The sequence below is a fragment of the Lonchura striata genome, chromosome 1 (assembly GCF_046129695.1).
Source record: "Lonchura striata isolate bLonStr1 chromosome 1, bLonStr1.mat, whole genome shotgun sequence".
NCBI classification, from domain to species: Eukaryota; Metazoa; Chordata; class Aves; order Passeriformes; family Estrildidae; genus Lonchura; species Lonchura striata.
In genome coordinates this window covers 58,201,434-58,214,843 of record NC_134603.1, presented here as the reverse complement: position 1 = coordinate 58,214,843, position 13,410 = coordinate 58,201,434, and the positions used below count along the sequence as shown (strand labels likewise).

Genomic DNA, 13,410 nt, shown 5'->3' with positions numbered 1-13,410 from the left:
AGTCGCTTCCCTCTCTTCCTCCATTAGCTCCGGGAGGATAAAACTGAGAAGTTACTCCAGAGTAAATGACAACTTTTTATTCCTTTTCCCATTTGTCGGGATACGAAGCTTTCACCAGAGGGACCTGTCCGTCTCCAGGCTGCCTCTTTCAAAGTATCGAGCAGCCGCCTGGATGGCAAAGGGTTCCCAGAGCAGCATTCATCACCCTTCAAACTCCTTTTATTCTCGGGTGAGAAACTCGCCGAGGAGAGGCGGGGGGCGCGGGCAGCAGCCGCCAAGTGGCTGCAGGGGCCGCTTGGCACTGGGGAGCGCAGACAAAAGGCGGCGGAACTACGTGGCTTAAATTCAAAAGGGGCGCTCCGGGCTCCGCCAGGGCAGCCCCGGCCCGGGGAGGGGGCGGGAGCGGGCCGGGGCAGCCCGGCGGAGGGCGGCGGGCGCTGGGCTCCGGCGGCAGTGGGACGGGCGTGCGGGGGCAGCGCGGCTCCCCCGGCCCCGCCGCCGCTCGCTCGGGGCCGCCGCAGCTGGAGCGGCCGCCCCAGCCCAGCCCCGGTGCGGCGATGAGGGGCTTAAAGCGGCTGCGGCTCAAAATCTGGTGGCGATGCGCCCTGCTGCTGCTCCTCCTCTGGGCTGCCTGCTGGGTGGTGGTGAGCGCTGCGCTGTTCCTCCTCCACAGGAGCGTCTTCTCCGAGAGCTGCACGGACGAGAAAAGCCACCGGATCCTGGCCAGGCTGGTACGTGCCCCGGCGGGACGCGAGGCATCTCCCGGGGGCTGCCCGGCAGGTCGAGGCGCGGGAGGTCCGTCGGGGCTGCTCTCCGGGGCGCCCTGCCCGGCTCCGGCCGCCGGAGGTGCCGCATCGCCGGCGCCCCCGGTGCGCACGGGCGGGCGGCTGCCTCCCTACCTCCTTCCCTCCCTGCCTCCCTCCCTCCTTCCCTCCCTCCCTGCCTCTCTCCCCGGGGCGAAGTCAGGTGCAACCAGCTCCCGGGCGTGGGATGCGGGTGCGCTGCCTAAACCGAACGCTCCGAAGCGGAGGAAAGCCTTCCTCCGGGTGCTGGGTTTTTTTGTTTGTTTTTTAGCCGAAAAGCTGTTCGTACAAAAGTCGTCTTTCAGAAGTACCAGGAAGCTTGTATCGCTTCCTTTATGGTCTGGCTGGGGTTGGTGTGTAAGATGTGGTTAAAATTCAAGAAAGGATTTGCGAATATTCATTAAAATTTATCTTAAAAATAATAATGGAGAGATTTAGGATTGTGTAGGAAACACTTTGAGAAGAGGAGCAGCGTGGGTTAATGCTTTTAATTCAAATTTGTTTCTTAGGGTATCTGTAGTGCCAGTGGTTAGGTGGAAAAGGAGAAATCCTAGTGGGAATTAAATAATCTATCACTGCAAGCAAGCGAAATCCAACCATAGATTTTCCTTAATTCTGTATAATAAAGGAAAAGCAAGAGTAGGCAGCCGTCCTGACAAAGTGTTTTTAATGGCAGTGAGCTCCAGTTTCAGTACCTCAGGACCCAGGTGGAAGCAGGGCTGAGCACAGGTTTGCAGCTGAAGGAATGATTCCTGCCTCATCCTTACGTGCTCGGGAAGAATATTGAGATACGGAGGTGCACAGAGCTGCCAAGCTCAGGGAGGTCCGGGTCCTTGCCACCTCAGTACCAATAACCAGATGGACAGAGACTTGTTGCTGTTCTTCAGTTTGGAAAGCGTCAGGCAGGGCTTCAAAAGCCCAGGGATCAGATTTCAGTCGCAAGCTTAGAGAGTTGTCTCTATCACTGTGACAGCTCAGGTTCAGACCCTCTTTCCAGATGGAGAGTAGCTGAGATTGCTGTGCTTGTCTGTGAGTAGGTGGGTCGCCAGCAGTATCCTTAAGGTTTGTAAGCAACAGTTTTCCCAGATGACGTTAGAAAGGGATGGTCCTTCTAGTGGAATAATTAGAAAATGAACTCGTCTTCATCCGCTCCAAAATAAGTTTTTCTACATCTTCTGAACATAGCATGAATTTCACAGTTACAGAAAGTGCAACTGAACCGTGAAACAAATAACCCAATAGCTTCAGTCTCACACCTTCTATTAAGCAATAATTAGCTTCTAAGAAAAAAAAAAAAATTTACTAGTCATCTCTCAGTAGGAGATGAGATATTTTAAGGAAGCGGGTGCAAATACCCTTTCACATGGCATTTCTGAAAGTTTTATTTCCTTATTCTGAGTAAGATATGCATCTGTGCAGATGTATACTGCACTGAGAAGGCTAAAATAGCACTGGGCAATTTGCAGGGACCAACCTTAACTCTCAGAAAAATCCCCTTGCTCTTTCCTAATGCCAGTCTCATCTTCATTTACACTGAACACTCTAAGTCATAGCAATCAATTTCTGTTCCCTCTAGAGAAATCAATTAACTTTGATGCCTTCCAAACCTGGCATTTACATTTACATAGAAATAGTAGCTAACTAGGCAAAACATCAGTTTCAGGGCACTGATGGTGGTATAGTGAGTTATTTAAATTTAATTAAATCCTTACCAAGGTTTCTATTAATTTCAGCTTTAACATTAACTTAGATCCAGCTTTTTAAACTTATTTTGATAAGTCCACTGAAGACATTAAAAATAATGTAGACAATTTTAATATGAGTGAGCCCAAACCATGCTTGTGTGTGCATTTTTGTGTAGTACAGCTGCTTCTTTATAAGGCTTTTGGCTTAGTAGCACTTTCATATTTTAAAGTATCTGGCACTTAAAGAAGAAACTGTAGCTTTCAAATCGCTAGGTCGATTTAAAACTGTCTCATCAACAGATCTCAAACTTCAGTCATTAAGACAGGGATGGCAGTGTGGAAGACCATTTCTGAAATATTTCCTTGGGGAATTGATTCTTCCTTTTACCAGCAGGATGATGGACAATCTTGTATAATGAAGCCTGAAGTTAGTGGAAAGCTTCCTGTTTTGGTAAATAATAAATGGTCCATTGTGTCATAGCAGGTAATCCATATTACCTGGTTAAATGTTTTCAGTCCACCAGATTTGTGTTTTAATACTGTAAAATGCAAGCTAGTACACTGGGGAGCACAACAGTACAAACTATGCCAATATGATGGAAGACTGTCCTGTAAAACTGTGTGTTTAGAATGGATGTAAGGCTCAAATAATTGCTTCAATATGAACTACTAGTGTAGACTGTGCCTAAAAGCCTGATAGGAAATGGTTCAATCTTCTTGATTGCTTCCTTGAAGAAGCCTTTTCAAAAGCCTTGCTTGCCTTTGTGACCAGCTGAGAATGCACTTCTGGAAGGCTGATCTGTGTTTCATCATTGTGAAACCATGAGCTCTTTGGTCAAGTCCTCTTCCCCAGATCCCAGTTTGAAAAACACTGCACAAGTTCATTGTAAGAAGAATATGATTCCAATGCTGTTTTTCAGATACTAGGTTAATAATCAAATATTTATAGCATCAACTGAAAAAACAGCAGAAAAATCTTAAACAGCAAACAGGTTCTCCTCTGCCTGTGAAATCTGAGTCTGCTTTTTCCACAACTACTTTTTTTCACTAATGCCATTAGGAATGACATGATGTCAACGCAGGAGAAAAAGCTACACCTTGACATGTTTGGCCACAGGTCACGGTTGTGTGTTCTTGTAGATGCCAGAAGTCCATGCATGTGAACCACAGTAAAATTGTCCACAGGGGCAAGTGTCCACCCATGTGAACCCAATTACATTACTATGTCCTATCTTATCTTACTGTGCAATAAGAGAACTAGATTGTGGTCTGTCAATAGAGTTTTAAGTGTGCTTATACTTACAATCCAAAGAAACCCCCCAAAATTCCTTCTGTCTGTAATTTTCTTTCTAAAATTGCTTAGAGTTCCAGATGGTAAGAACTGCTAACCTGCTTTTGTTGAGAAAACTACATTTCCTACTTAAAAAGGTAGAGTAAAATTGTATTACATTAGTAGGAATAGATTTTCAAAAGCAAGAATATTGATCTGCATGCTCTGAAGTGTGCAGATCTGAGTCTGAGTGAGTCTCTTTAGTCATCCTGATGTGGATGAGGATACAGATGTGTCTGTCCATGCATGAACTCAGTGTCCAGACACTCATGGAAGAATTTGCCTACCTGACTCTCCTTGCTGGCATTGAATTTTCTCACTTGGGCCGTGAGAATCAGAATATAAATAAATTTTATGTCTCTTTGAACTACCCTCAGTGAGCTGTTTCTGTCAACTGATCACCATTCTTGGATTTTGGACTTAATCCTCCACCCACTCCCTGGTGTGTTGTTTAAGGCTGGACTCTAAATGTTGCTTGGCATCGGAACATATTCCTCTGATGTACACACCTCAGGGACTGTCCCAAAAAAATACATTACTTGAATGCTGTGATCACGTTCCTCGTGTAACAGCCAGTCACAAATGAGGTGGGGCTCAGGCGGCCACTGCAAGTTCTGCACGTGCAGGGGGGACCTGCCAGTTTGTTAAAATGAAGGTTCAAATGCCAGAAAGCAATGGAGGTGGATGACACTGTCAAGCTGCCTCACAGATGTTTGGCTTTTTCCACTACCCCCTCTATTCCCCTTTCACCAGAGACCTCTGATCATCCCCTCTACTGAGCAACCCAAAAAAGTCCCTACAGCTGCACTTCTGAATGACCATAGGAATACATCAACTGCCTCCACTTTTGGAAATGATATTATGGAAATTATTCTCACTAGAGGAAGGACTGGTGAGGTCCAGTTAAAAAAAAAAGATTAAGTATTGAAGCAATTAATATTAAAATGTCACTTCTGATAACTATATATAAAACCAGGAGAGTCATTGTGTTCTGCAGCATTTACATACTCAAAAATTCTGAAAGTTCTTGGTCCAAAATTCATTGAATGCAACCTCTGTGTTTCCTGGTGATGGAGGAGGAGATTATCACAGCTTCCTTCAGGGTATGTTGAGTGCAAGGCTGAAACATGCAGAGCTGTAGAATGTCCCAGCAATCCAGCTACACCTGGATTTTCCTTTAGTTTTAGTGGTGATGTCTAAGTTATGCTGCCCTGAGCTTTCCAGAGAAGTCCTGCATTACTCTGGGCCTTAAAGCCTTAAAGCATTACAACCCATAATCATACACAGAAGAGCCCAAGTGTTTAAAGTTTGTCTCACTTCACTCACACATGTAAAAAGTTTCAGATTAACAGGTCATCCAGTCCTTTTCCTTGCCCTTGAAAAACCTGCCGTTTATCGTCTCCATAATCCCCATTTTGAAACAAAACTCCCCTAGTAATAGATCTCTAGAGACTTCTGAAAAACCATTGAATGACCCAATGTTTGTAGGTGTGTGTTTGCAGTTCCATGACTGCTACAAACCTCTCAAGCTTAGGACAGCTGCTCATTGTTTGCCTTTCTTCTGCATGGTCCATAGGGGTATGGTTCTGCTATGAATATTCTGCTCTTTCACTCCAGTGCCTCGACTACAGCAGCGGAGCCCTGACTGGGAACCTCTGTGAAGACCTGTGTGTGGCACAGAAGCTGGTGTACAAACACTGCCTCTACTATGACAGAGGTAAGAAGGTCATTCAGGCTGATTGGAGAGGCCAGCCCATCATACTGAAATCCAAAAAAGAAAGTTTTTCAAGCTACCAGCACCTCAGTATGCTAGAGGAGGTGGAAACACAGGATATCCCTGAAACAGAGCTTCTGCTTATGGTAGCTTTGGAGGTCAAAAATGCCCTGGGGCTAGAACTGTCTAACAATACCATGGGGCCCCTGTGGACAAGGAAGAAGGGACCACGTTGGAAAGCACAGGTGGCCAGCATGTGGTCCTTGCTCCAGCAGGAAGAATATATCTACTTCAGTTTGCTGCAGGACTTGAGCAAACATGTGCTACGAATTATTGGCTCTTGTGGACACTTTTATGCTGTGGAGTATCTCACAGCTGGACATGCCTGGCACAAAACTCTTTTTCCCTTGGAAAATGTGATTGGCCCCTCCCTTACTGGACATAGAAGCAGGGTGAAAGCCATCATTGACATTGCACTCAGCTTTCTGGACATGGTGCAGCATTTTGATAACGATTTCTCTCACCGACTTCACCTGTGCGACATCAAACCAGAAAACTTTGCTATCAGGCACGATCTCACGGTAAGTCAGATCTTTGGGGTAGTGTTCCAGGAATTTGAGGTCAAATTCTAGTCTGAAGATGCCTGTAAAAATGACACTTCCCTCCTTGTACAGCTTTTGGCTAAGTGTTTACAAAGCCAATGAATTTACAAGCATCAAGGGAGATTCTCTGCTGCTTTTCCTCTTTGTAATGTGTACAGCCACATTTTTGGAACACTAAATCCTGCTGCTTACTTCATAAACTTGTTTCTCGCTTCCGTTTTGTTTCACTCCTTCAAAGGCACCAGTGCAAGATCCCTTGGATGTGGTGAGAGATGCCTCCTAGAGGCAAGGGGGTTTCAAAAGCCCTGAATGAAGCTGTAATTTGAGTCATATTTCTGGTAGTGATGCTGAAATGAAAAAAACTGTATGAATTTGAAAGCTAAGACTGAATTCATGGTCTGACATAAGGGGAACTCCCCACATCCAGACATACATATTTGTGTATCCACGGTCAGCTTATCTGGTCTGGAAACTATGCAAGGACAGCAAGATGAAACTCCCTACTACTGTCACTCTTTGACTTTTCATTGTGCAGCTGTAACTCAGACCTTATAGCTATGTATATTTTCTAAGTAGTAGTGCAGCTCACATTCGTTCTGTGGACAGAAATTCCTCTGGCTTTGGTTGGAATTTTTTCTACAGATTGGGGGGTACCATGCAGTGAGTAAATATTTGAACTAGTGTTTGTTTACGCCCAATTTGCAGTGTCATCAGTGGAGTTTCTGCACTCTGAGTGAATATAAAGCACTTTCAGGCACTTTAAGACTATTTTTAGTACTCACTGAGTGTTAATACAACACTTGTATCTTCAGAGTACTGGACAAACACTACCGAAACATTAAGAGCAATTAGTGTTTCCCCCTCACCCTTCCCTCCCCTCCCATTGTTTATTCAGGTGCAATACAGCAGCAGAGAAGAGAATGGGCGAGGAGCTACAAGAAGAAACTAAAGCAAGCTGTACCACTATTAGGCAAAGCAGGAATTCCTCAAGGCAGGCTTTGCCCATCTTCCTCAGTTACTCAGGGCTGTGGCTTCCTGTGGCTGAGCACAAGCCAGAGAATCTGTTTCACAACCTACTTACAAGAAAATAGATTCCATTTAGGGAAAGGGGATGACTACTGGATGTGTCTTCTCTTATGAGTCCTTTTGGTGAGGCTTGCTTTGCCAGGATCTTCCAGTGACTAACCAGTTCCAGAATGGGAATACAGCAATACAGCCTCTTTTTTGTCTCATGTTTGTTTTAAGCAATTTTTTCACTTGTTGGTTTCTTGTATAGGATAATAAAGAAACCCACAATTGTACCACTATTCTTCATTTGAGTAATGAGACTTCTAATGCCCAAAGAAATGTGCCTGGAATGCAATAGTTTTACTTTGAGGATTATTTTCATGTGGTGGGGATAAGCCTCCAGCCCTCACGTGCTCTCCTGCTGCACAGAGAGGAGCTGTCTGGTAGATCATCCAGTAGAAATTTAAGCTGCCATGAAGCCACATAAGGTAGAGATAGAAGGAGGTTTGGGTGAGTGCACAGTGCTCTGGGAGTGATTCCTATTTTACCAATACTTCCAGGAAAACTGGAAAGATTACAGCATGTTAAACATGATTTTAAATCAGGTAATGAGCCAAACTGCGTCCTTCTTGTATTTCCTTAGGAACTTTTTTCACCATCTATGGACATAGCAAAGCCCACCAAAACGTAGCTATTTATAGGCAGAATGTCACCCAGATGTGTCTTCACAGGGTCTAGCTGGATGCCTGTGGTATTCACATGTCCTCTGAACAGAGAGGGACTTAGATTTCTCAGGATTTCTCCTGAGAGAAACTGTGAGAGAAGCAGAGAAAAGAGAATCAAAACAAATCTTATTTACTGCTCCTGTGTTTGTACACATGTGGAATGTGTTATGGAGATTGTTTACTGAAGAGTGATTTGTTAATTAGACTCTACTAATAGTTGTTTAGATTCATTAACCAATTAGATCCATGTGTGTATCAGGACTCTCAAGAGAGAGAGTCATGAGTTTTCTAACTAGTTAGTTAGTAATAGTTCTTGTTAGTATAATATAGTTATAGTATAATAAAGTAATTAATTAACCTTCTGATATCATAGAGTTCTGCGCATCATTCTTCTCTCATCAGGGAATACAACACGGATAGATGTCCACAAATTTTTGTAAAAGAGTTTCAGTTAAGCCACTGAACCCTTTGGCAGACGTATTTGGGAACCAGGGCTGATTTTCCTAGAGGAGCAATGGATAAGATTGTCAAATGTACTGACAAAGACCCCATCTGGGAGGTGCAACAGTGACACTGGGACTGGGGGAACCCTGCACTACTCTCACTGTCTGTTCTCCAAAGAACTAAACAGCAAAACCACAGAAAGCTTAAGGAAGTAAATAACAAACAAAAAGAAAAAAAAAATTGCCAAACATGTAAAATTCCTTAGGCTACATCATCATTATAGAGCTCTCCAAAATGCTTAGAAATACTTATGTTTTTAAGATATGCCTCATCTCTGTAAAATTTTTCCCTATGGAAAAAGGAGTAGAACAAAATGAAGATTAGACCACGTTCTTTATTTTGCCTGTGGAAGGTTTATTTGGCCTTCTACCAAACCAGACATCTTTAGTTCCTGGGGTTGATCCAGTTGCTGTTCCAGTCACACAGTTCATCTTTTCTTGTTACTTGGGAGGTCAAATCTGAAGAATGAAATTATAATTTGAGCCCAAGTAACTCTACTTTGCCCAGGTCCCAGATATTTTCATGTACAAAAATGTGTGTGAGATGCTAAGGGAGAACATCCCTGATCCTGACTGTCAAGTGTGAAGTACAGCTGTGAACATTTACTGGCTGCACATCCATGATGCTGGAGACAGGCTTCCTTCCCTGTGGTCACCCACAGCTTGGCTCACATCAGGCAGCTGCCATCCCCATCCTGGATTTCTTTCTTTCCCTCTTTATTGCTGTGATTTCTTTAAGTGAAGCATTCAGGGGTGGAGTAGCACTGGCAGAAACTGAGACCACAGCCCTTGGCTTCACCCCCAACACAGGCAGCAGCTCTGCAAACTCTTGGTGCTGCGTATGCACTGCTCTGAGAGCCTCATGTTCTCAGAGGGAAGTGACTGACCCCTTTCACTCAGTTTTCTTCTGCTGTGACCAGCTTCTGGCTGGACTCTGTTAAAGGACATATTTCTGGACTATAAGAACATGAACTGTGCACAATAAATGTGTCAAACCATAGCAAAGAAGACTGGGCAAAGCCAGACCCAGCTTTCAGCGAAGTCAGGGATCTTCTTCTACAACAGAACAGACTCAAACCCAGAGAATGCAAGGACAGGTTTGCAGGATCTGTCCCACATGCAGCTATCCATGCACATACCACTGCTCCTCCCCACAGTGGCAAAGTCAGGGGTTTAGTCTAAATGCTGAGTTCTAAATTATACTGTCTGGCCTATGGGTAATTGTGCACCTTCATGTAATTGGGAGGTTGAGGTGCCATCTGCATATGCTGCACCAGCAAGTAAATCTGTCTTCAGATTGGATAGGTCCACTTTAAGGCAAATCAATCCAATTCACCACAGGAATGCATGTTTTTCACAAACAAATTTTCCATTCCTAGTGTCATAAGCATTGGCTTATATTTTTGTTTAAAAAGTGGTGTTTGTAAGGTTAGTGTGGCTCAGTTAAGTGAAATAAAGCCTCTGTGATCCCGGTTCTCCACCAGCAGATGCTCTCAGCACAGCATTTTCCAAAGCCAGCAGCAAAGAATACTGACCAGCCCTGTCCCAGAGGCTGTGGTGTGCCAGATCTGATGGAATGTTTTGATTCACAGGTGGTGGCCATTGACGTGGATATGGCCTTTTTTGAACCCAAAATGAGAGACATCCTGGAACAGAAGTGCACAGGAGATGAAGATTGTAATTTCTTTGATTGCTTTTCAAAATGCAATCTGAAAATCAGAAAATGTGGAGCACAGAGAGCCAATAACAACTTGCAAGTGAGTAGACACAGCTGTTTTATGCATCCATTCCTTTTAAAATCAGACTATAAAATGCACGGTATGTACAAGGAGACTGTGAGATGAAGACAGTCAGGCTTTTACATGTGTCCATGTAAGTGTCCTGTTCAGAAATCTTGTCTTGGGGCACACAAACAGATCTTTATATTCTCTCTATATAGTGTTTATTTGCCGTGATTTTTTGTAGGTGTTAGCCCAGTGCCGCAGACAGGAGAGCAAAGTAAGCAGGGGCAGGGGATTAGCACTTCTGTCTCCATTAATGATAAAGTCACATTCTTGAGTTGCACTTCAAATCCTGTGTTCATTTCTGGGCCACTCACTTCAACAAAGACATTAAGGTGCTGGAGAATGTCCAGAGAAGGGCAACAAAGTGATGAAGGATTTGGCTCACAAGTCTTATAAGGAGGGAGCTGGAGATGTTTAGGCTGGGGAAAAAAGAGGCTCAGGGATATCTTATTGCTCTTTATAACTACCTGAAAGGAAGCTGCAGTGAGGTAGGCGTTGGCCTCTTCTCCCAAGTAACAAGTGGTAGGACAAGACAAAATGACACCAGCTTGCACCAGGGAGGGTTTCGTTTGAATATGAGAAAAAATTCCTGAAAGAATGGTCAAGCATTGGAACAGGCTGCTCAGGGAAGTGGTGGAATCACTGTTCCTGTAAATGTTCAAAAAACTTGTAGATGTGGCACTTGGGACATGATTTAATGATGGACTTGGCACTGCTGCATTGGCACTTGGACTCAATGATCTTAAAGTCTTTTCCAACCTTAGTGATTCTATGGTTCTGTGAAAGCTGAGGCTGTCCAAGTGTGAGCAGTGGTTGTGATTCTGCACTCTACAGATGTAGTGTGTGGGTGTACTGGAAAGGGGTGTCCATGGGGTTCTAGGCTTTGGGGTGAGGTGTCTTACAGCTCACCCAGCTTGTGTTGGTGGGAGGCATTGGCAAAACAGGAAGGCTGGGGGGATGTAGCTTGTTGGCCTTTTGCCTGCTTCTCCCACCCCCTCACCCTTACCACTCGTTATGCAGAATCATAGGATTATTTAGGTTGGAAAACACCTTTAAGATCATCAAGTCCAGCCATTAACCCAACACTGCCAGGTCCACCAACAGATCACACCTCTAGTGCCACATCTACATGTCTTAAATATTCCACCTAATTCTCTGGGCATCTTGTTCCAGTGCTTGACAACAATTTTGGTAAAGAAATTTTTCCTAATACCCAATCTAAACCTCCCCTAGCACAGCTTGAGGCCATTTCCCCTTGTATTGCTTGTCACTTGGGAGCAGAGGCTGATCCTCACCTGGCTACAACCTTCTTTCAGGTACTTAAAGAGGGATATAAGGTGTTCCCTCAGCATCCTCTTTCCTAGACTAAATAACCCCAGCTCCCCCAGCCCCTCATAAGATGTGTGAGGTACAGGAGCAACCTGAGAAGGACCATCCCTTAGCTAGAGTATAGCTTTTATGGATGCTCCTTTCCTATACATCCCTCTTTGAATGGCTAAATGCACTTTGGATTCAGATGACATTTTGCTACAGTCCCAGGGAAGCAGCAGGGCATTAGTCGTATCTTCTGAAATGCAATGATCTGCTCTTTTTCCTTTCCCCAGGTAATTTGTGACAAAATATTCCGTCGCTGGTTTTCCCCAAATCTCAGAGGAGCACTGGTTTCCCTGCCCCTGCAGCTGCAGCTGCAGAAAGCCGTGCAGGAGTGTGCCCAGCCGGGGCACACGGGTGCCAACGGGCACCAGAGGACTCTGAAATCTCTCTCCGAGCTCTACCACCTGCTCCGGGTCACTCAGCGAGAGCTGCAAGGGGCAGAGTAGACACGAAAGGCAGAACTGCAAAGGCCACGTCCCAGCCTCTCTGCCATCCCTCCTAACCCCGGACTTTTACAGCACAGAGATTGCCTTTCTGCTATGCAAATCAAGTTCATAGCTGTAGGTGCAGCACATCCTGATAATATCCTGTCAAGTGTTAAATTGCTTTACATTACTTGGATTCTGTTCTTGCTTATTTTCCTGAGGAAGCACTACCCCTCTCCACCAGCACACAGCACATCCTTCCGAGCTGCAGTCACTGCTCAGATATCATCTGTCTGAGTGTGGTGCTCAGAGGATGCATTTACAGAAGAAAAGTGTAAATGCAGCAAAACTCGATCAATAATTAAAAGAATGGGTGGGTGGGCGTGAATAAGTACATGCATGGTGTTTTTTTAGTTTCTCTGTCAAATGAGGTGGGTTTTTACAGTAGATACAGATCATTTTGTGCAGAGAAAAAAAAAAGGGAGATAAACAGGGAAATGTGCTGTCACACAAGGAAGGAGTTCTTTTGTACAAAGCAGTCCTTTCTGATGTCCCCAAATGCATTTTCTCTGGGGTATGCATTATCTGTGCCATTGCTAGCTCTTTTGGGGAAAAAATTATATAAAGGTACTTCGGACTTTTCTAGAGCAAAATAATTATACCCCTGCTGAGCTCCCATGTGGGTATTCATATTCTGCAATGAAGAGGTATGAATAATGCTACTGGATTTTCCCATGTGAACAAGCCCTCAGGCACTTGTACATCAGAGCACTTGATAAGAAGCACTCCTTTGCCAGAGAGCAGAATTGCCCAGGAATGTCAACAATCTGTCCTTTGCACAGAACAATGGCCAGATACAGAGTTTTCTTCCATGGTATTTTTTAAATGAACAAAAGGAAATTTTTTTGTACAAATTCATTATCTTGCAATCAGTTGCATAAATAAAGATCTCTAGATTAACTTAAAAACATTAACTTTGCCTTTAAAATGTGCAGGGCTGTGGCTGGAGAAACTAACATGGGTTCAGGAGACACTACAAGTGCATACAAGTCCCAACATCAGGCAACGTCCCCATGATCTGGTTTTGGCATGAAGACATTACAAACCCCAGAAACAGGACTCCCAGCAGCCTATGGCAGTCCTCAGCTTGGAGAAATCAATTTTAAGACTGACAACACTGATTTTTGGATGTGAGACATGTAACAACACTTAATCTGCTCCATCTTTATGTCCCTCAGCCTTATGACAGCCATGAGGCCTGTGAGTGCTAATTAGACATAAACTTTCTATTTCTGGAGTGGTTCTTTAAACTAAGGCTAAAGACTGCCCATGACCAGAAAAATGGGAGCTGCTGAGGAGACCTTGACCCCTTGAGACCTAGCTCAAATTTTCAGACTGCTGCTAGTGTGTTTTTATATATATTTGTTGCAATGAGCAGTCATATTTTTAAAAATCAT

At 44.3% G+C, this 13,410-nt stretch overlaps 1 protein-coding gene across 1 annotated transcript; it reads left to right on the top strand.

Annotated features, from left to right (window-relative positions):
* The first annotated feature begins 499 nt into the window (after window positions 1-499).
* On the top strand, window positions 500-12,923 carry DIPK1C (divergent protein kinase domain 1C). The gene is made up of 4 exons (XM_021530896.2): window positions 500-731; window positions 5,436-6,113; window positions 9,963-10,127; window positions 11,759-12,923. The coding sequence occupies exons 1-4, from the start codon at window positions 558-560 to the stop codon at window positions 11,972-11,974; spliced, it is 1,233 nt and encodes a 410-aa protein (XP_021386571.2). The 5' UTR covers window positions 500-557; the 3' UTR covers window positions 11,975-12,923.
* The last annotated feature ends 487 nt before the right edge of the window (window positions 12,924-13,410 follow it).